At 49.5% G+C, this 23,748-nt stretch overlaps 2 protein-coding genes across 3 annotated transcripts in view; one reads left to right on the top strand and one right to left on the bottom strand.

Annotated features, from left to right (window-relative positions):
- LOC136331981 (uncharacterized) overlaps positions 1-23,748 on the top strand; it is a 228,248-nt gene that overhangs the window by 18,622 nt on the left and 185,878 nt on the right. The window lies entirely within an intron of this gene.
- On the bottom strand, positions 6,267-14,518 carry LOC136331974 (leukocyte-associated immunoglobulin-like receptor 1). 2 transcript variants are annotated; one of them, XM_066271171.1, is made up of 12 exons: positions 14,226-14,518; positions 13,773-13,808; positions 11,756-12,082; positions 10,888-10,947; positions 8,475-8,513; positions 8,294-8,386; positions 8,063-8,173; positions 7,926-7,968; positions 7,795-7,832; positions 7,539-7,585; positions 6,832-7,019; positions 6,267-6,635 (listed from the first exon to the last, which is right to left on the bottom strand). In XM_066271171.1, the coding sequence occupies exons 1-11, from the start codon at positions 14,257-14,259 to the stop codon at positions 6,873-6,875; spliced, it is 975 nt and encodes a 324-aa protein (XP_066127268.1). In that variant the 5' UTR covers positions 14,260-14,518; the 3' UTR covers positions 6,267-6,635; positions 6,832-6,872. The 2 variants fall into 2 exon arrangements, with proteins under 2 accessions (XP_066127268.1, XP_066127269.1); XM_066271172.1 differs by having other exon boundaries at positions 11,783-12,082.

Below are 23,748 nucleotides of genomic sequence, written 5' to 3'. Positions count from 1 at the left end.
AGACAGACATTGGACAAAAAATAATAGTTCTAAGATTAATCAACCTGTGCATTATAAAAATGAGTTGGATCAGCTGGTACCTAGTGTAGTACAACATTGGGGAAGAGGGTTTGCTTGTGTCTTTGCAGAATCGGGTGAAGTCCTCTGGATTCCTGCTCACAAATTTAAACTAAAAATATAAATAAGAACAATAGATTCTTTCCATATCCACCCATACTGAAATGGAAAAAATAAATTTCGAAAGAAGAAACTTAAAGGTGCTGCTGCTTAGTATTGAAAAGGCTAAAGTGCCAAGTTATGGTGAACTTAGAGAGCTGATCTTTGATAGTAAAAAGATAGTACAAGCTACTAGAAAAGAAGAAAATGCTACTAACCTGTTTTTAGCAATGATTGCTTTGGTAACAATTCCAGTAAGTAGAGCTGAAAATTTTAGTTATTAGGCATATGTCCCTAATCCTCCATTAAGCAGAGCTATTCATTAGGAAAATAGTGCCTTTCCTATTTTTGTTAATAACTCTACTTGGCTTCCAGGACCTTTTAATGATAGAGGTCTCTTAGCACCTTCAGAAGAAGGCATGAAATTAGAAAAATTATACAACAGGAGTTGAGGGATTACCTATATGTATAGGACATGAGCCACATTGTTTAAAAATAGAAGCTCAAGCTTGGCTCTCTATTGTAAAAAATAACAGTAACAGGGAAGAAAAAAACATTTGTTACAAGGATACAGATTTAAAAGTAATACATCTGTACATAAAATGTCATAGATTAAAGTCCTCAGGTTCTGCCCGAGTTAAAGGCCAGGGTGCTAATTTAAGGTGGCATAAAAACAATGGTTTAATTACAGCTGAGAGTCAAGGTAATCATACTACCATATAGCACAGAGGAGGGATGTCACCTCAAGCTCCTCAAATAAAATTTGCTCCTAGAGAATATAATTTGTGGAAAGTAGCCATGGCACTTAAACATATGTCAGTGTGGAAAAAAAAAATCTAGAGAAATTATGCTTCTAATCATATTATGTTAATCTTTAAGAAGAATGAAACATTTCATATTTGCTTGTGTTAGATTGCCTTATATGTTTATTATAGGTGAAACCAAATAGACAGCTGAAAATTATTCAATAACTTGCAATAAGTGTGCTTTTTATACATGTATTAACTCTTCTATTCTTTTTAATAAAATAGTCAAAGTCTTTACATTTTAAGAACCTGAACAGGAGTCTGGATTCCAGTACAGATGCATCGAATGTGGCAGGGTTCCCCTTCCATGATGCTGTTACAACATCTTGTTAAGTCCTTGAAGCGAACCAAGAGATTGGTTGGACTGATCATCGCCATCATTATGGGACTAATAGCTGTAACCATTGCGGCTGCTGTATCTAGAGTTGCATTACATCAAAGTATACAGACTGTGGACTTTGTGCAAAAATGGCATGAAGATTCTAAACAGCTGAGGACTTCTCAATAATGTAAAGATAGTAACATTAATACTACAGTGAATGATTTAGGACAGACTATGATTACGTTAAGAGATCAAATTGTTTGCTTGCAAAGACAAATTAAGCTAAGATGTGATTAGAATGTAACTACTTTTTGTGTTACCCCTATTCCTTAAAATCATACTTTTTTCCCTTAGGAAAATGTTAAAAAGGATTTGTTAAATCATAATAATATAACTAAATAAATCATTAAATTACAAAATCATATTCATAAAGCTTTTCAATAAAAATTAGAAATTCTAACATGTCAACCTATATTCTAACATGTCAGATTTGTTTTCTTCTATATTCACCTGCAGGAGAGAATGGGACATGGGATGGGGCCAGCAGGGAGACTCCATTGGAGGCCCAAATACCTGCTGTGGGGCTGAGAGCTGATGGAGCTCAGATTGGGGGACAGCGCCCAGTAGGGACGGGACTTGGGCAAACCTGAGGACAGGTGAGAACATGTAGGGTGACATGAACAGGGTTCTGGGATGGAGTGACGTGGGGGTGACTTAAGTAAAAGTAGAATAACTTTGTTTTCTGGGCCTGAATTGACTGCCTTCACCTAGAAATAAGGAGAGAGAGTGAAAAGTCAGGTCAGAGTTCGTGGGAACCGGGGTCCAGTTCTGCATACACTGGGCCTGAGGAGTCTGGAAATCAGTGCTGACATCCTGTGGAGTTTGCAGCCATCACGAGACACTCAGGAGGGACATTCTACGGTATAAATCAGGGTTTGATCACTCTCAGAATCCACGAGACTCCTGTCAGAGCTGCCCTTGGGGTGGCAGGGATTAGGAATCATGTAGAAATGCCTCACTGTCCCACGTATGGATTACCTGGACCAGGCTGAGCCCTGCAAGGGAATCCCCAGTGAGAAGCCACCCACCACCCCATTTCCCTAAACGGGGATCCAGGTCAGTGTGCTGTAGAGTAAACGTTGCCACCTTAATCTCAAAACCACCCTCAACAACAGGGCTCCCAGGGGATAGCTTCTTCCTGTATAGTAGCTACCAGACAAGCCTCCAGACACCTCCCAACTTGACCTTTGTTGGGCTCTCTATGTCTGACTTGTTGCTATCTGAAGATCTAGAACATGTTGGTGGCCCTGGTCCCTCCACTGGAGGTTTAGGACCAGGTGACCCAGATTGGGCACGGTCTTCAGGGCTGACTCTCTCCACAGGGGACATCAGGTCCTGGGCTAGAGGCAGGACCGAGGAGGAACTGGACCACAACCTCAGTCCCACCCCTTTTGTCCCTGCGCTCCTGCTCCTGTGTTCTAACTCAGCAAGGCCCAGCAGTGTGGTGGGATTGGGGACATGGCCGCCCTCTCACCGACTGCTCTGTCCTAGTCCTGTGGGTGGGAGGACAGGGCCCTGCAGGTCAGCAAGTGTGAAGGGGCCACGTCATGGGGCTCATTTTTATACTCTCACAAGAAGGGAGGCAGACAGTTCCCAGGCCCAACTCTAGCTTCCACTATTGGGGCCAGAGAGACCTTGGTTTCCGGAAGGCATTTCTACTGAGATATTTCATAACCCATTTGAACTTAGACCAAATGAAACCCAGAGTATTAATTCATCAAAGATAGACAAAGATAGGTAGATAGGTAATAGATAGAAAGATACACCCATACATACATACATACATATTCAGATATATAGATATGTAAAGAGTTACATAGACACACAAGTTGATAGTTACATAGTTACAGAGATACACAGATGGACATAGGCATAGTTACATAGAAACTTAAATATATAGACACATAAACAGATACTGAGATAGACTAGATAGATATATTTATAGATAGATAGATACTTAGACATCTAGACACATAGATATGTAGACTTGAAAAGATACTTAGATACATAGTTACATAGATAAACACAAGGATACCTAGATAGATACTTAGAGACACACATAAATACATAGACAGTATAACAGGGAAACTCACTGGCTTGGCTTCTGGTGCTCACAGGGTAACTCCTACTAAACCACACATTTCTTTTTGCAAACACTTCAGTTTCTCACATGCAAAAGGGAATTTATAAAACTCTCCAAACACATGTATGTTATTAGCAGGGGTGCACACAAAAGTGGGTGGCCCATTGGAAGGACACTCCATGCATCCCTCTCATGCTCTCCAGAGCAGGTGACTCCCTGCTCAGGCATGATGCCTTTGTCTTGGTCCCCTCTGTGTCCTGTGACCCCGAGCTACACTCTGCACACTTCCCTGCCTCCGAGCTGGTTTCTATTGTTTTGAAACTAAGTCTACAGAAGGAAATTCAGTAAAGAAACTCTTACATTATGGAAAAGTTAGTGGATGGGGCTTTTGGGGAGGTTGGTCTGTAAAGAATCAGGAGATTTTAAACTGGTGGCTGGATTTCCATGTGGACATCAGTGAGGACTCCTGGGTCCATTCAAGGCCCAGCACACAGGCACTGTGACTAGGGAAGGTGGCCTCATCGCCTCCATCTCTCACAGCACTGAGTCACATCTTTATGATGTCACAGGGGAGGGCAGCCCCATGATGAGCAGACAGAGAAGAATCAGGCCCTGGAGGGAGAGACCTGAGACTCCTCAGGGTCACAGCCCTCAGAGTAGCTGCTGAGGCCACAGCACCAGGCAGGCTGCCTGAAGAGTTGGGTCATTGGAAAGGGCCTTCCTCAGTCCCAGGGCAGCCAGGGGAGGTCTGAGGGAGACAGAGGAGGGGTCTGCAATGAAGGGTCTCATGTCCTGTTGGGTCAGACGGGGCTCAGTCTTCCCAAGGGCACAGACCTGAGGATCTGTCTAGACTCACATTCAGCTGAGAGGAGACGCAGCCCAGCAGTCACTGCTGTGCAAGGAGAAGAGACCCAGACTCTCAGCGTGTGGTTCCTTCAGCACCAAAGCCCTTGTCATTTGAGATCTCTTGCTTTGACCTTCATTGTCCCAGACCCCCATGTTTCCCAGCCCAGCTGATCAGCACCTCTAAGAAACAGTAGGTCCAGACTGCAGGCTCCACCCTGGAAAGAGCACATGAAGTGGCTCTGCAGATCCGGGGCGCTGTGATCACAGCAGACAGGGTGACCCATGTGCTGCAGGGAACCGGGGTCTGTGGTCAGAGTCACCGCCCACAGAAAGCCTTTCTCTTTCTAGTCAAGATAAACCATTTTCAATTCTGAAAGAAACACACTCTCTGCTGAGACTCACTCCTGGGCAAGGAAAAACACGGCAACTGAGAAGTGTCCCTGACCTCCAATTGGTCACAATGTTTATAGGTGAGAGGGAACAGGTTACAGACAAAGCTATTGTAATATTCCAGAGAGTGCTGTGCTCACAGACACGCTGCAGACGTGAGTCGTGGGATGGACGCAGATGGGCGTCAGGAAGAACTCGGTGTGGTTTAGCAAAATGCAGCTCACAGGAGGCTCTGAATTATTTCTCATGTTGGGGAGGAAAAAACATGATCCATGTGCTTGAAAAATCTGAGAGAAACAATGGGTGCAGCTTCTCTCCCACCAAATAGTGTCTCCTTAATTCACTCTGTTGTCCAGTGATGGACTGAGCTTCACAGATGAAGCCCACGTGACACTCAGTTGTGTTCTCACCTTGGTCTGTGCATGCTCAGAGCTGGCGTTGCTCTATTTCCAGCTCTCAGAGAGACCTGACAACAACATAGTGTTTTGTTCAACAAGCCACTTGAGAACCTCTTGCGATCTTTTTTTTTTTTTTTTACAGAGAGGGATAGATAGGGACAGACAGGAACAAAGAGTGATGAGAAGCATCAATCATCAGTTTTTCATTGAAACACCCTTAGTTGTTCATTGATTGTTTTCTCATATGTGTCTTGACCATGGGCCTTCAGCAGACCGAGTAACCCCTTCCTCAAGCCAGCGACCTTGGGTCCAAGCTGGTGAGCTTTGCTCATACCAGATGAGCCCGCGCTCAAGCTGGCAACCTCGGGGTCTAGAAACCTGGGTCCTCTGCATCCCAGTCTGACGCTCTATCCACTGCGTCACTGTCTAGTCATGCGAGAACCTCTTGTGATCTTTATTATTCAAACTGGAGGTCTTACTTGAGTTACGCAAATATTAAATATTTTTATCTCAAACTAGCCAACAACAATAACTAACAGAAAGAACTTCATAGATATCTTGACCTGTAAGACAATAAATTGAGTTGTTTGAAGCCACTATGTGCCATCTGTTACAGCAGCGGCAGGAAGCCAATACTCTCACTTTAGGGGAGGAGTCAGTGCAGGCTTATTGGGAAGAACAGCCCCCAGTCCCACACTTGAAGGGATTACCCAGGTGAGGGGACAAGGGTCAGATGAAGGACAACGATGGAGAGCTGAATGGGTCCTACTGTGTTTACAGAATGGACACCACTGTGTGGAGTCCAGTGGGGGATGATCCTGGGGTGTGAGGGATGGCCATCTCCTAGGAGTGGGCTCACAGCTGAGGGACCATCCTGTGGAATCACAGCCTCCCCACACCTTCACCTGGTCTACATGTGTGTCCGTGCATGCATGCATGTGTGTGTGTGTGTATTTGTGTGTGTGTATGCGCATTTGTGCATCCATGGGCCTGTGCATGCGTGTGGTTGGGTGGTGTGTAAGCCCTGCACCTTCATCCAGCGAACGTCCCCTTAGAAGTCTCCTCACCCATCCCTGAGAACCACTCAGATCAGAAAACACCAAGGCTTTTTTTTCTGTCTCCCCTCGCTAAGATTTGAGCATCTGTGGAGGCAGAGACAGGGATGGTACCAGTGTGCCCCAGATCCTCATGCAGGGCTGCCATCGTAGGGTTTCTGAAAACATTTATTGATGAACAAATAGAAGCAGGATCCAGGAAACGGGGCCTCAGCTATCAGCTGCATCAATAGAGTCCAGGTTCAAGGTCAAGAACATGGTACTAGGAAAGGTTTAGAGTCAGCTAAGAAGATGGTTCAGTCTCTGCAGAAGCTGAGGATTCAGAGGACATGTATGGAATCAGCAGGGTGACTGTAGGCCTGTAGCCGGGTCTCAAGAAACTGCTGGGCAAGTGAAGGTGGGTCTCTGGAAACAGCCAACCAACTGTAGCTGGGTATCTGGAAACTGCTGAAGAACATTAGCTGGGTCTCTGGAAACTGCTGGGCCACTGTAGCTGGGTTCCTGGAAACAGCCAGGTGCCTACAAGTGGATTTCGGAAACAAGTGTTACAGCAGTCTCCAAGGAGCTGGTGGACTGTAGGAGGGGCCACCTGTTTAATGACCCTCCTACATGTCGAGTAGGGTCCCCAGACTCCAGCTTTCACTTCTAGGAGAATTGATTAGATGAGTTTCAGGAAAGGGATGATTACATAGGGAAGTCCTCCAAATAGACTAACTTCCTGTGTCTGTAGGTGCAGGATGCCCGGTGGTCCTGAAGTCAGCGTCTGGCGAGGGCTGCGTACATGCTGGAATCAGCTGTGGGATCCGGGGACTGTGGGGACACGGCTCGGGGTCCTCTCAGTGTGAGGGTCCGCTTGTCCAGCTGGGCATAGGTCACCTCCTGGGCGTCTCCTTCAGCAGGGTTCTGAGGGAGTGAGAGTGGTGGGCATTGAGGGGAGGGTCTGTGGGAGGAAAGACTGTGGCAGCCGGCTTCCATGTGGTCCCACCTCCCCAGTCTCTGTTGTGTGGTCCCCTTCCACACAGAATCAGAGTTGGTCTGTGTGACCAGTAGAATATGGAATGTGATGGCATGTCACATCCATGGAGAGGATACAAAAGACATTGTGTCTTCTGTCCTCCCCTCACCGGGACCCCGCCCTCGGGGCAGGCTGCTGCCATGGAGAAGCCCACATGAGGAAGATCAGAGGCCCCTGCCCACTGCCCCATTGGGCACCGTCTTGCAAGTGGAACTTGTAGCCCCAACCCAGCCTTCTGATGAATGCAGCCCTGGTCATCAAGACAGCAACCTGAGGAGACACTGTGAGCAACAACCACCAGCTAATCGGCTTCCAAATTCTTGACCCAAGAAACAGATAATTTTGTGAAGCTGTTAAATCTGGGGTACTTTGTTACACAGCAGTAGGTGACTAACACAAGGACTTACTGGGCTGTGCATCTCCTTGTTTTTCTCTAGAAGTTCATCACCTGCAGCTACATTGGCGGGTGGGGAGAGAACAGTGGTCAGTTCTTTGGGGTGGACCTTGGAAGGCAAATCTACCTGTACCTTACAGGTCATAATATGTCCCACCCCATCTAGAAAGCCCTATGATGTTCGCGAACATCCCCCACCCCATTGCTTCCTGAATAGTACTGAATGCATTTCCCCTCTCCCATTCTGTTCCCTCCCCTTGTCCCCTCACCTGGTGTGCTCTCTGTGGTGTCAACAGCTGGGCTGAGCCTGAGAACAAAGAACAAGTGAGCAAGGAGGTGGGGAGGGGGGATATCTGGAGGCAGAGAACTGGGAGGTGGTCACTCCTAGGGATGGACTCACCTCTCCTGGGGCCTCTGCTCCTCACCCCTGCTGTGGGGGGTCCCTGAGGACAGTCAGGGTGTGAATTAGGACAGATGCCATTCTCTCAGCACCCAAAGCAGCCTTCCCCGTCACCCCACCCTGAGCCTTAGACCTACCGTGCTTTTTCTGATGTTGACGACGGACTAAGAGGAGGACGAAGAGGAGGAGACAAAGGACGCAGGCCACTGAAACCCCAACGATAATGTAGATGTACACTGTCTCCAGGCCTGGGGAGCAGGGAGCAGGGAACCACAGTATTGGCAGCATGCACTTATGGAGCACCTACTGCATACTATGCATACTCTGGGTGTTGTCATGTTCACACCTCTATGTGACCTCTCATGTACCTCCACTTCCTGCCGAGCTGGAACCATTCTCTCCATTTTGCAAAACCAGGGTCCTGAGTGCTGACATCCTCTGTCCACTGGTCGTTGACATAACTGGAATATGACCGACACTGAAGCCCACGCTTCTTCCCTTCCCCAAGAGGCACGCCCCAGGTCCAGGCTCTGTGTCTCCATCACTCACCAGGATTGGTACTGCCCTGGGAACGTGTCCGTGTGTTTCCTAGGATGAGAAATCAGAACATGTCAAAGGCAGGAGCTGGACAGGGGAGGCTGCGTCTCCTGGTCCCCACACAGGGGTCTCCCTCACCCCGGTGCCCCACCTGCTCCCCTAGATCTTTCCGTGTGGATGGAAATAACCAACATCTGTCCTGACCAAATCGGTACTGTAGCCTGTGATATTGAAGTTAAATAAATTTAAAAGTCAGATCCTCAGCTGCACTGCCCACCCTGCCAGGGCTCAGCGACCACGTGGTCAATGACCTGCGCACCGGGTGGTGCAGACGCACCCCTTTCCTTCCTGCAGGAGCTCGTAGGGGGCAGCGCCGCCCTCCTCGATGCCCCTTGTGGAGACGGACACCGGGGAACAGGGAGTGCTGGCCTCCTTCTGGGTCCCCACCTAAGCACAGGCATCCCATCTCTCATTGCTGGTTTCTCACACAGCCCCTGAGGGGGTGGAACGGCCCTGCCTGAGTGGGGAAGCCACGTCCTCGTGCTCCCCGCAGCCCTGCACTTAGCTAGCGAGGTGATGGAGCCCCTGCCACTAATTGGCTTCGGCGCATGCGCTGTACGTCCATCAATGCCATTACTATTTAAATCCTCTGCGCATGCGCGTTACCGCCCTGTTATCAGGTAGTGAAACTGAGGTCCAGGGCCTTGTCCACCCGAGTCCCCAAGCTCCTTCTTCGGCAACAGCACCCCCGGCCTTCTCAGAGACTGAGTCCTCTTAAGAAAGCAGGAAACCTCACCGCCCAGAGCGCCTCCCCTCCACACCTCGTGCTGGTCCACGATCCAGGTGCCCACCCAGGTTTGCACACACAGATGTTAGTGGCCACAATTTAAAATTATGTGCATATGAGCCTAACCAGGTCGTGGTGCAGTGGATACAGCATCGACCTGGGATGCTGAACTCCCAGGTTCAAAACCCTGAGGTCGCTAGCTTGAGAAAGGGGTCACTGGATCAGCTGGAGCCCCCGGTTAAGGCACATATGAGAAAGCAGTCACTAAAAGACTAAGGAGCTGCTACAAAGAATTGATGCTTCTCATTTCTCTCTGTCCTGTCTGTCTGTCTATCTCTCTCTAAAAATAAATAAATAAATAAATATGTAAAACTGTATGTGTATGAAATATACGTATAATATATGCAATGTGTATAATACAATGTACATATTTATAATAAATTACCTGATTATAACATTATAGTAAGTGCTAATATATTTGAATTTATGAGATTTAAGATATATGTATAATTTAAATTATATATATATATAATACAAATTTAAAAGAACTTGTGCTTTATATAAAATTGATTTTTAGATATTTGTATGTTTAATAACATGTAGTACAAGATTATATTAAAATTGGCATAGATTAATTTTAGCAATACTTGATATGCATAATAATACATAATATAATGTCACCTGTATTCATTTGTAATGATATAGTAATGTATTTATTATATTGTCATTACTTAATGACAATTTAATATATAAATATATACACTAACATAATTTAAATTATAGGCCTACAACTTTACATTATGAGTTATATATTTATATTTGCACATAGAAACATATATGCATTTTTTGTTCATTCCAATTCTCCCCATTAGAGTTCGGAGGATAGGGGCCATTTCTAATCCTTCCTCGTGCGCATTAAGCCGCCCAGAGGTGGGCGCTGCTGCAGACAAGGCAACGGGAATATCTGCTCAATGGTAGTAAGAGCTTGTCTGCTGTTTCTGTCCGGCAGAAACGGATTTAAGCCCGTGCCTTGTGTGCTGACCTCTCTCCTGTGTCCCCTCAACAGCGCTGTGTTCAGGACTCCCCCAGAGGGCTCTCTCCTCCTCCAGGGGGCTCAGTCTCTGTTCAAGTATAATCATCATGAGGTCCCTTCTCCCGTAGTGTACGAGATCTGAAGCTGAGCTATCCGTCTCTCTGTCCCTCTGTCCAGTTACCCTCTATCATGTAAGGTAGGGCCCTGCCCACAAGGGGGCGGTGCAGAGCGGTGGACAAACCGTGAAGTGTGGGTTCTGGCCACCCTGGGCTAGTTCTGCTTCTTCAATAACCTTGTGTCCGTAGGCAAGAAAGTTTATCTCTGTTTTCACAGATTACAAAAGCTGGTCTCTTAGAGGTGAGAGGATCACCCCCCTCATGGGCTGATGCAGCATGAAATGCTTTCACAGAGCCTGGCACTCAGTTAGTGAGTCAGGCCAGTGATGTCACCGTCATGAATATTAGGGATGCTCTGTGAGTGGCACCCCCTGCTGTGGTCTTCAGTCTCTGATCACAGCCCAGGACAGAGGGCTGGTCCTTGCAGCCTGGTCCCCAGCACAAAGGTCCCCAAACATGCCCCACCCCCAGGCTGAGGTCTCTACTCACCAGCTGAGGAGACAGACTCTGTGTGTGTGCTGGGGGTGGACCTGGTGACTCCGGGGTCTCCTGTGAACAGGGCAGAAGAAGGACTGATGCCTGTGGGGGATGCCTGGGGTGTCCCACTAAGTGTGGGTTCTTTCCACCTTCAGTGTAAACCCACCAGCCACAACTGCCATCACTCAGTCCCAGATGACATTCCTGAGATACCTGAGAGGTGGGAGGGGCAGAACACAAGGAGAGCCCCTGCTCCCTTCCTCTGGTGGGGAGGTGTTAGCTCCTCTCCACTCCCACCACCGTGGCCGCCTTGACCTCACAAAGCAGCAGGGAGCAGCTCCTTGGGGGCCCCCAAAGGACATGGAGAGGTTCCGAGCTTTCCCGAAAGACCCCCAGTTCAGGGATCTCAGGGGCTGATCACACATAGAGGAAAGACAGCTTCACCACCCAAATCTTTAGAAGCGTGGTCCAGCCCTGGGCAGGGACTCCAGGACCACATGACTTGGCCAAAAAAATTGAGCACACATAAGGGACACATTGCCTGGGACCCCACAGCATATGGTCCATGAAAAGGAAGGTTTAACATCATCGTAAGGGAAATGACACATGTCCCCTTGAAGGGAGTCTGTACCCACCTGGTCTCTGGAAACCGACTCCCCACCCAGCCACCAGGGTCAGCTCTGTGCCCACTCTGAGGCTGGGCTAGTATCCATGTCACCCCAGGGTCCAGAAGGGATCAGCGCTCCAGGCCCTGAGCCAGGTGTGAAGGTTTAGGATCACCTGTGCAGAGGGCAGTGAGCCACAGGGCTGGGGTCAGCAGGAGAGGAAGCCTGAGGACAGAGACGCAGCTGGGGACAGGGTGCAGGGACCTGCGGCAAACCTGAGGGCAGAGTGGACACGTCCTCACCTGTCACCTTCAGCTCCAGGGGCTCACTGCGCAGAGACCAGGTGTGTGTTCCATGTAAATGATAGAGGCAGCGATAAGGCCCAGCAGTGTCCTCAGTCACAGCGGGGATGTGGAATCTGGCCTCTGTCTCCTGTGACTCAGGTTGAGATATGTTGCCTTGATCCTTATAATCAGATACCTTCTCGTTTTCCAGGCGGAATTTGTCAGCCCCAGCGGGGCCCTGGCACACAATGGTCACAGGCCATCCCCAGGGGATCACAGACCCTGGCTCAGCCCTGATGGAGGGTGTGGGCTGGACACCTGGGAGGAAGCAGAGCAGGGTTTCAGGGTCCACTATGAGGACATCACCCACCTCACAGTCCCCTGGTTTAAGTTCGCATGTCACTGTCTTTAGCTACTTACAGAGCTGTGCAGCCATCACCACAACCCAGTCTGAGAACATTTCCACCTCCCTCTCCCACAAAGACCACCCCACGCCCACTCCAGGTGCCTGAATTCTCATCACTGCAGAGGGATTTCCCCACTGACACAGGGATGCTCTGTCATTGTCACACTTGGGTTTTTCTCAGAGTGACACAGGAGGTCCCAGGCATGTGTCCCTGCCCATGGCCATGTCTAGGGGGCAGAGAGGGCTGAGAGGGAGGCAGAGGATGAGGATGAGCAGGTCATTCATGGGCACAGGAAGCAGGACTCTGAGAGGAGGACAGTGATCTGGGCCGGGTCAGAGGGGCAGCTCGGGGAGGGTGTGGGGACTCATGGGGGCTTCAGGTTCCACTGGAAATCCAGGGGGTTCTGCTGGAGCTCCAGCCCAGCCCTGCTCATGGGACCCAGTGGCTGAGAACCCCCAACCTCTATGGGCACAACCTCTGTGGAGCCCTCATGTCTGGTTGTCTCTGCATTTTCTACCTTCCCCTCACCCTAGTTCCGTTTCCTTGTCCCTGAGGATCCTGAACCACCATGTGTCTCACTAGGCTGGGTGGGGTGAGAGCGGGTTTGTGCCCTGAACCAGAAGGAAGATGTTCCAGTCACACTGTCCCCGACAGAGGCTGGCGCTGGCCCAGGGTCACCACTCACAAATTGGTCACTCATCCACTCACTCTCCATCCGTATCTTAGCTCCTGTCTGTCCGTGTGCAGACACCCTCCTTGAGCCATTGGCTCCACACACACGAGACACTCACATGGGGTCCCCCCTTCCTGGGCTGCAGGTGCAGAGGGAGCACAGGACTGACGAGGGAACTGTGCAAACCCACGGCCACACGCTGTGACACACACCCTGGGTTCAGTGGGGTCACAGAACAGATGGAGGTCGAGCTGACCTTATCTGGGATCAGAGCAGGGAGGCTCTGAGCTGAGACCAGATGGCCAAGTGTGAGGTAGCCAAGCCCAACGACAGGAGATATCAGCCCTGGAGGAGGTCAGGGCCGGGGAGAAAATTGTTTGTGTCAGTGATAGAAAGGCCAGGATTCTGACGATGAGTAAGACAGACGCGTGAGCACAGACAGGTTCCAACACAGAGAGAGATGTGGGACTTTTTCTGGCTAAAGATAAATATTATCCTTAAAAATAAAACAACCTTGGCTGGTTGGCTCAGCGGTAGAGTGTCGGCCTGGCCTGTGTATTTCACTGGTTTGATTACCAGCCAGGGCACACAGGAGAAGCGCCCATCTGCTTCTCCACCCCTCCCCCTCTCCTTCCTCTCTGTCTCTCTCTTCCCCTCTCATAGCCAAGGCTCCATTGGAGCAAAGTTGGCCCCAGGGACTGAGGATGGCTCCATGGCCTCTGCCTCAGGCACTAGAATGGCTCCAGTTGCCATGGAGCATCGCCCAAGATGGGCAGAGTATCACCACCTAGTAGGCATGCCAGGCGAATCCAGGTCAGGCAACTGCAGGAGTCTGCCTCTCTGCCTTCCTGCTTCTCACTTCAGAAAAGTACAAAAAAAATTAAATAAAAACATATATGAAAATCTAAATTTATAAACTTAGACTCACCCTCCTGCATGTAGATCATGTGGCCCAGACAGAGCACTGGAAGAGAAGGTCTCATGAGAAAAGCGTTCAGCACCTGGTGTCCTCACGGGGCTGCTCTCAGGGGCCCAGATGGGGCCAGCGGACTCAGCCTCTGAGAATTTCCAAACCACCCTCCTCAGTGTTACCGCTGACACAACCCTTCTTCTTGCTCTCTTTTCAAGACAACTCCCCCATCCCTCTTCCAATCAGGCGCTCAGGCTGAACCTGTCCCCTTACCAGGTCCCTGCACCTAGGATGGAACTGTCCATGGGCAGACTCAGTTGGTTTGAGCTCAGGTGCCAGGAGAGGTCCTGTTACTCACCCAGGGTCGCATAGAAACCTGAACTGGACTCAGGACAGAGCAGGGATCCAGATGCCTCCCCAATCTACCACCCCTCTGTCCCTGGGATACTGCCCCACCATTCCAGGACTCACCGAGGCCCAGCAGGGTGGTGGGAAAGGGTGACATGGTCAGTCCCTGCAGCCTGCACTGCTCTGGAGTCGGTGGGAGAAAGAGCCAGCAGCCTGTGAGCAGGGTATGTTAGTCAGGGGCCCACCGCAGGGTTGTTACGTCAGCATCTTTGTGAAAAGGGGAAGAGCTCTCTAGTCCTTCTCATTTTTCCTGCTAATGAGACAGGCAAGGACCTCAGCTTCCGAAAATATTTCTCCGCTACATACTCAGATGAAGCTGTACTCCTCTCTGCATGAACACCTGAGTGTGGACCTCACTTTAATCTACAGGACCAAGCAGGGCGTGTTTTTGTGCAACCAGCTGACATCAGTGTCATTTCCTACCGCACCAACGAACCCTCTGTTCTTGGGGAAGTGTAAAACCGCTTTATGCTGACTGGTCCTAAAATCTCCCTCCAAGTATTCACTGTTATGCTATATGTTAAAATTATCCTGCTCACGTGAGTGCTCTTCCCATCTCACTCACAGGGACAGTGGCTAAAGGGAAGGGTAGGGTGACCCAAGAACCAATTTAAAATACTAAAGGGATTGAACCAGCAGGAGAGAGACCATGGGAGCGGGCTCTGGGGTTGGGGCACATGGGACAGTCAGCGGGGTGCTGAGAGAATATAGAGGAAGGTGTCTGTGCACCTCACAGCTACAGAGGCAACTAAGTGTAATATAAATACATCACATCAACACGCTGTGCCCTTAAATTCATACCATGTTCTATGTTAAAGTTTGGTATTAAAATAAGATGAGCTTGCATCAGAATACTTAGGATATGCCACAAATAGCCTGGCATGGGCTCTTGTGCTGTCAGTCCTCCTCCAGGGGCTTTGGTGGGTGATGACCCCACGGACAGACCAGTGTTTGCAGGCTGGATCCTGGTCCCATCTACATGCCACAGCCCTGAGTCTGGCCTCGTACACAGAGTACCTGCTCAAATCTCATTGACCCCTATTCCGAAGCGACCAAGCCTGGCTCAACAAAATGAGAGTGTCCACAGTGGGTCTCCAGGAAAAGTCTGGTCCCAGAATGCCCTGGTGTCTCTGCTCTCTGGTGTTTCTAGGAGACTCAAATGCAGAGCCTCTCCCATGTCACCCAAACCAGCCCTCTCCCCTGCACGTGAGTCCCATTGCTTGGAGAACTGTGGTGTCCAGCCTAGAAACCACATGGCGGGAGGAGGTGGACTCACCCACCTGCATCCAGGTCCTCTGGCCATGATGGAACCTGGAAGGGAGACCTCATGACCACTGCTGCCCCTTCACCTGACGCCCAGGCTCTGGGAAGTTTGCGTGGTCTGGGCTGTGAGCCTGGGCAGCGTGGCCTGGACCTGGGGGCGGGTGAGCTCTGCTTCCCACGGGCTCCCACCTGCACCCTGCGCTGTGGAAGACCACGTCTTCAAGACGACACTTTTCACCATCGTGATGTCCATATTGGACCAGCGTCCTGTGAAGGCTGAAGGACGTGTGTGCAGAGGGACAGGGAGCCCCAAGACTGTGCTTCACCAGGAGACCAGGGAGCCTGAGGACAGAGGACACAGCTGGGGACAGGGTGCAGGGACCTCGGGCAAACCTGAGGGCTGAGTACAGACGTCCTCACTGTCACCCTCAGGTCTAGGGGCTCACTGCACTTAGACCAACAGGACCCTTTGTGACAGCAGCAGCGATAAATCCCGGCAGTGACCACACTAGCTGTAGGATGAGGAATCTGGCCTCTGGTCCCTGTGACCCATGTTAAGACATGATTCTCAGATCCCTATAGCAGGTCCTCCATCCTCCTTTACCTGGTGGATGACTCCACTCAAGCTGGGCCTGGTACACGATGGTCACAGGCTGTCCCCAGGGGATCACAGAGCCGGGCTCAGGCTTGATGGTGCATTTGGTTGGGTCCCCTGGCAGGAAGCAGAACTGGATATAAGGGTCCTTTATAAGAAAATAGCCTTTCCCTCCCTGTGACAATAAGAAGATAGTGAGGTAGAGACTGATGTCACTTGTACAACATCTGCACTCTACATCCTCACTTGAATCAGAGACTCATCTCTTAGCCAAGCTGAGGTTCTCATGTAACAAAAAAACAATACCTGTACCCCCAGGATCAAATCTGAACAGCAGCCCTGTGCCCATGTCTGTGACAATGAGATGGAAGGAATCCTGCTGGCGACAGTCCCAGGAAAGCACCATTAAAGGTGGTGATTAGGCCTGGAGACCCCTTACTACATCTGTCTTTCTCTGCCACCAAGCATCCAAACACATGCAATGGCTGGAGCCCTGGCAGCCTTCTTGCATCAAGAGATGACTTTAGGACCTAGGCCGGTTGGCTCAGAGGTAGAGCATTAACCCAGAGTGTGGATGTCCCATGTTTGATTTCCAGTGAGGGTATAAAAGAGAAGCAACCATCTGCTTCTCCTCCCCTTCCCATCTCACTTCTCTCTTTATCTTTCTCTCCCCTTCCTTAGCCATGGCTCTCTTGGAGAAAGTTGACCCTGGGCACTGAAAATGGCTTCATGGATTGCCTCAGGCACTAAAGTAGATTAGCTGCTGAGGAAAGGAGCAACGCACCAGATGGGCAGAGCATTGCTCGGTAAAGGTCTTGCCAGGTGAATCTCCAGTTGGTGCAAATGCAGGAGTCTGTCTCTCTGCCTCCCCACTTCTCACTTAAGAAAAAACAAAAAGAGGTGACTTTGGTGCTTGTGTCCATGAGCTTAAGTTGTGGAACAGAATGAGGAAAGTGGCATCCTGTGACAGGGAGAAACAAACTGCTGAGATGCTCTCTGTTACAGGCAGTGATGTTGGGGGATCACATGCAGGAAGGAGAAAGAATGGGGGTCTGACAGCCCTGGGATGAGCACCCGCAAGTATGAGGACAGCACAGACTATGGAGACTGTTTCCATTTGGGGAACCGAAGTTTATTCTGAGATGTGACAAACACGTAGGACGTTGCTCAGCTGAGCAGATCAGAGGAGGCTGAGGTGTTGGACGGGAGAGCTCAGCGAGTGAGACAGTCCTGAGTGCAGGGTGAGTGCAGGGAGTCTGAGAAACTGAGATTGGCCCTGGCCGGTTGGCTCAGTGGTAGAGTGTCGGCCTGGCGTGCAGAAGTTCCAGATTCGATTCCCGGCCAGGGCACACAGGAGAGGCGCCCATCTGCTTCTCCACCCCTCCCCGTCTCCTTCCTCTCTGTCTCTCTCTTCCCCTCCCGCAGCCGAGGCTCCATTAGAGCAAAGATGGCCCGGGCACTGGGGATGGCTCCTTGGCCTCTGCCCCAGGCGCTAGAGTGGCTCTGGTCGTGACAGAGCGACGCCCCGGAGGGGCAGAGCATCGCCCCCTGGTGGGCAGAGCGTTGCCCCTGGTAGGCGTGCCATGTGGATCCCGGTCGGGAGTCTGTCTGACTGTCTCTCCCCGTTTCCAGCTTCAGAAAAATACAAAAAAAAAAAAAAAAAAGAAACTGAAAGAGATCAACTTGTCCAGCAATAAGGGTGTCAGATGGGGCAGGGCAGGGTGTGGCCAGAGGCAGACACAGCCTGAGAAAATACTTTGATCAGGGATCTGATGTAACTTCAATTCAACCAGTTGAATATTTCAGCTAGGAGATAAAGTCATGAGACTTGTTTTCTTCTAAATTCACCTGCAGGAGAGAATGGGGCAGGGCCCGCAGCGAGACTCCATTGGAGGTCCCAATACCTGCTGTGGGGCTGAGAGCTGATGGACCTCAGCTCAGGGGACAGCGCTCAGCAGGGACGTGGACACACCTGAGGACAGGTGAGTACATGTGGGGTGACAGGAACAGGGTTCTGGGATAGAGAGATGTGTAGGCAACTTAAGGAAAATTAAAATGACCTTGTTAAAAAAAATGACCTTGTTTTCTGGGCCTGAACTGATCTCCTTCACCTAGAAAAAAGGAGAGTGAAGAGAAAAGTCAGGTCACAGTTTGTGGGAACCGGGGTCCAGTTCTGCATATACTGGACCTGAGGAGTCTGGAAATCAGTGCTGACATCCTGTGGTGTTTGCAGCAGTCAGGTGACAGTCAGGAGGGACGTTCTATGGTATAAATCAGGGTTTGATTGCTCTCAGAATCCACGGGACTCCTGTCTGAGCTGCCCTTGGGAGGCAGGGACTAGGAATCATGTAGAAATGCCTCACTGTCCCACGTATGGGTCACCTGGAGCAGGTGAGCCCTGCAAGGGAAGCCCCAGTGACAAAGCCACCCACCACCCCATTTCCCTAAATGGGGGTCCAGGTCAGTGTGCTGTAGAGAAAACATTGCCACCTTAATCTTCAAACCCCCCTCACCAACAGGGCTCCCAGAGGGTAGCTTCTTCCTGTATAGTAGCTACCAGACAAACCTCCAGACACCTTCCAACTTGACCTCTGTTGGCGTTTCTGTGTCTGACTTGTCACTATCCCAAGATCTAGAACAGGTTATAGGCCCTGGTCCCTCCACTGGAGGTTTAGGACCAGGTGACCCAGAGTTGGCAGGGCCTGCATGGCTGACTCTCTCCACAGGGGACATCAGGTCCTGGGCTAGAGGCAGGACCAAGAGGAACTGGACCACAACCTCAGTCCCACCCCTTTTGTCCCTGTGCTCCTGCCCCTGTGTTCTAACTCAGCAAGGCCCAGCAGTGTGGTGGGATTGGGGACATGGCCGCCCTCTCACCGACTGCTCTGTCCTAGTCCTCTGGGTGGGAGGACAGGGCCCTGCAGGTCAGCAAGTGTGAAGGGGCCACGTCATGGGGCTCATGTTTATACTCTCACAGGAAGGGAGGCAGGCAGTTCCCAGGCCCAACTCTAGCTTCCGCTATTGGGGCAGAGAGACCTGGGTTTCCAGAAGGCATTTCTACTGAGATATTTCATAACCCGTCTGAACTTCTGTCCAAATGAAACCCAGAGTATTAATTCATCAGAGATAGATAGGGATGGATGGATAGATACATAGGCAGGCTGATAGATAGATAGATAGATAGATAGATAGATAGATAGATAGATAGATAGATGATAGATAGATGATAGATAGATACACCCATACATACATACATACTCAGATACATAGTGTAAGGTATTCCCCCCCTCCAGGAAGAAAGAAGGGCATAGCCACAAAGTGTGGAATAATAAAAATTTATTCAGGGCGCTTCCTGACAAGGTTCTCTGGTTCGCGAGACTGGGGCCAGAGAAGTCGCGTGGATTTTCCCATTTGGGGGTAAATGCAAGTTTATATGGTGAAGGCGAGTTGATATGATGTGGTGAAATCTCACTGGCTGACGGACAGTCGCTCTTTTCCAAGTGCTCCTGGGAAGTCTCCTTTGGCGGGCATGGGTGTGGGCGGTGCCAGCCAAAGTTCCCTGGTCTGACTCCCCTCATGACCTTCCACCATTGCCAACCAACCTCACACATAGATATATAAGAAGTTACATAGATTCACAAATTCATAGTTACAGAGATACAGAAATGAATATAGGCATAGTTATATAGAAACTTAAATACAGGTACTGGAACAGACTAGATAAATACATAGATAGAAACTTACATAGACATCTAAACACACAGATATACAGACTTGAAAAGATACTTAGATAGATACAAAGATACATAGATAAACATATAGATATCTAGATAGATACTTAGAGACACACATAAATTCATAGACAGTATTGTGGTAAAGTATCAAAGAATAGAAAATTAATATTAATATTTTAGGGAAAATAGTTGAGTTTCTTGTCCCCTCTTTTCTGTAGAGAATAAAGAGAAAGAAATGTGAACGTTTCCTGGCTTGCAGAAACATACTGTGTAGGAAACTCCCTTCTACGAGGAAGCTGAAAGGGCATTTTATTAATTTGAGCTAGGCATACAGAGAAATTCTGTAGAAATGATTTTTATACTTGTGTGATTCACCAACTCAGGATGGCTGATAGCATTGTGTTGTAAATGAAGACGGAAAGGGATACTTGGATTCCCTCCCTTCCCCCACACCTGTAGGAAAACAGGTAAATAGCTAGCCAGGTGGAGGGAGAGAGAGATTAAGAAAATCTTTCCCTCTCCTTCTTTTTCTATTTGATGGGCCATTCACAGGTAAGGCATTTATCCCCTGGCCCCATGGAAACTACCCCCACTCCTGCAAACATGTAATTACTGTATATACCTCTAAACAAAGAAATGGCAAATGAACACCAGAAAATTTAGGAATATCTTTTTATATGTAGAACAACATTTTTTGCTATGGTGTTACCTTATAAGTTTTAATATGTAGAAATGTTTTTTATAAATCCTATGGACAAATGTTATAAGCTTGCTAATAAATTGTGTCCCATCCCCCTCCTCCTTTTCCCACCAACCGGTATGTGAACAAAGGTATATAACCTGCCTCAGGGGTGTGCCCAGTGCGCACCATTTGGGTCAGATTGCCCCATGTTAGTCATATGCAACCATCACATTTAATAAATCTCCCCCTTTAATAAAACTCCTTAAAAATTCATTTGGACTTGGTCTCTCGACATAAACCCGGCGGAACAGTACTTTATAACAGTATGACAGGAAAACTCATGGCCTTGGCTTCCAGTGCTCACAGGGCGACTCTTACTAAACCACACATTTCTTTGCAAATGCTTCAGTTTCTCACATGCAAATAGGAATTTATAAAACTCTCCAAACACTTATATATTATTAGCGGGGCTGCACAGAGAGGTGAGTGGCCATTGCAAGGACACTCAGTTTGTTCCTCTCATGCTCTCTAGGGCAGGTGGACTCCCTGCTCAGGCACGATGCCCTGGTCTCTGGGCCCCTCTGTGTCCTGTGACCCCAGGCTACACTCTGCACACTTCTGCTGTCTCCCAGCTGGTTTCTATTGTTTTAAAACTGAGAACCTCTAAGTCTACAGAAGAAAATTCAGTAAAGAAACACTTACATTATGGAACCGTTAGTTGGTGGGGCTTCTTGGGAGGTTGGTCTGTAAAGAATCAGGAGAGTTTAAACTGGTGGCTGGATTTCCATCTAGACACCAGTGAGGACTCCTGGGTCCATTCATGGCCCAGCGCACAGGCACTGTGACTAGGAAAGGTGGGCTCATTTCCTCCATCCCTCACAGCACTGAGTCACATCTTTATGACGTCACAGGAGAGGGCAGCCCCATGAGGTAGAGACAGAGGAGAATCAGGCCCTGGAAGGAGAGACCTGAGACTTCTCAGGGTCACAACCCTCAGAGTAGCTGCTGAGGCCACAGCACCAGGCAGGCTCCCTGCAGAGCTGGGGTCATCGGGAAGGGCCTTCCTCAGTCCCAGGGCAGCCAGGTGAGGTCTGAGAGAGATGGAGGACGGGTCTGCAATGCCAGCTCTCACATACTCCTGGGTCAGATGGGGCTCAGCCTCCCCAAGGGCACAGACCTGTGGCTCTGTCTAGACTTTCATTCAACTGAGAGGAGATGCAGCCCAGCGGTCATTGCTGTGCAAGGAGAAGAGACCCAGACTCTCAGCGTGTGTCACCACCACCCACACCCCGGCACCAAGGCCTTTATGCTTTGAGATCCCTGGCCTTGACACCATCGTCCCAGACCCCCATGTTCCCCAGCCAAGCTGAGCCATCACCTCTAAGAAACAGAAGGTCCAGACTACAGGCTCCGCCCTGGGAAAGAACACAGGAAGTGGCCCTGTGGATCCGGGGCACTGTGGCCACAGTGGACGGTATCGCCCACGAGCTACAGGGAAACAGGGTCTGTAGTCAGAGTCACCGTCCACAGAAAGCCTTTCTCTTTCTAGGTGAGATCAACTCTCCAAAATTCCCAAGGAAACACACCCTCTGCTGAGACTCGCCCCTGTGTGGGGACAAACACAGCAACTGTGAAGTGTCCCTGACCTCCAGGTGGTCACACATCTCTATGGGTAAGAGGGAGCAGGTTACAGACAAAGCAAACATCCAAGACAGCACTGTGCTCACAGACGCGCTGCAGACGTGAGTCATGGGATGGACGCAGATGGTCATCAGGAAGACCTCAGTGGGGGTTTAGGAAAAATGCAGCTCACAGGAGGCTCTGAATTATTTCTCATGTTGGGGAGGAAAAAATGATCCATGTGCTTGAAAGATGAGAGAAATAATTGGTGCACCTTCTCTCCCACCAAATAATGTCTCCTTAATTCGCTCTGTTGTCCAGCGATGGACTCAGCTTTGGAGACGGGGCCCACGTGATGCTCAACTGTGTTCTCTCCTCGGTCCGCACAGCCTCAGAGTTGGCGTTGCCCTATTTTCTGCTCTTGGAGAGACCTGACAACAACATAGTTTCTTGTTCAACAAGCCACTTGAGAAACCTTTGTGATATTTATTATTCAAACTGGAGGTCTTTTTTCAGTTATGCAACTATTAAATAATTTGATCTCAAACTAGCCAGCAACCACTAACTCTCTTACAGGAACACCTTCATCAGCATCCTGACCTATAAGACAATAAGTTGTGTTCTTTGAAGCCACTATGTGCCATCTGTTACAGCAGAGACAGGAAGCCAATACTCTCACTTTAGGGGAGGAGGCAGTGCAGACTTATTGGGAAGAAGAGCCCCCAGTCCCACACTTGGAAGGGATTACCCAGGTGAGGGGACAAGGGTCAGATCAAGGACAATGATGGAGAGCTGGACGGGTCCTACTGTGTTTAGAGAATGGACACCACTGTGTGGCATCCAATGAGGATGAACCAGGGGTGTGGGGACAGACGTGTCCTCGGAGTGGGCTCTCAGCTGAGGCACCGTCCTGTGCAATCACAGCATCACCATACCTTTGCCCGGTCCACACATGTGTCCATGCACGTGTGTGTGTGTGTGTGTGTGCATTTGTGCATCCAGGAGCCTGTGCATGCATGTGGGTGGGTGGATGTACGCTCTGCACCTTCATCTAGACAGACGTCCCCTTAGAAGTCTCTTCACCCATCCCTGAGAACCACTCACATCAGAAAACATCAATGCCTTTTCTTTCTGTTTTCTCAGTATGTTTTGAGCACTGTGGAGGCAGAGACTGGGATAGTCCCTGTGTGCCCCAGCTTGTCACACAGGGCTGTCATCGTTGGGTCTCTGATAACATTTATTGATGAACAAGGAGAAGCAGGAATCAGGAAATGGGAACTTAGCTATCAGCTGCATCAATAGAGTCCAGATTCAAGTTCAAGAACTTGGCGCTAGGAAAGCCTCAGAGTTAGCTAAGAAGACAGTTCAAACAGTCCCTGGGGAAGTTGGGATTGACAGGACATGTATGGAATCAGCAGGGTGACTGTGCATCTGTAGCTGGGTCTCTGGCAACAACCCAGCAAGTACAGCTCAGTATCAAGAAACTGCTGGACACCTATAGCTGGGTCTCTGGAAACCGCTGGGCCACTGTAGCTGGGTCCCTGGAAACAGCCAGGTGCCTACAGGTGGGTTTTGAAAACAAGTGTTACAGCAGTCTCCAAGGAGCTGGTGGACTGCAGGAGGGCCACCTGGTTAATGATCCTCCTATATGTTGAGTAGGGTCCCCAGACTCCAGCTCTCACTTCCAGGAGA

Source organism: Saccopteryx bilineata, chromosome 3 (assembly GCF_036850765.1).
Source record: "Saccopteryx bilineata isolate mSacBil1 chromosome 3, mSacBil1_pri_phased_curated, whole genome shotgun sequence".
Taxonomy (NCBI): domain Eukaryota; kingdom Metazoa; phylum Chordata; class Mammalia; order Chiroptera; family Emballonuridae; genus Saccopteryx; species Saccopteryx bilineata.
This window is presented reverse-complemented; position numbering and strand designations above follow the sequence as displayed.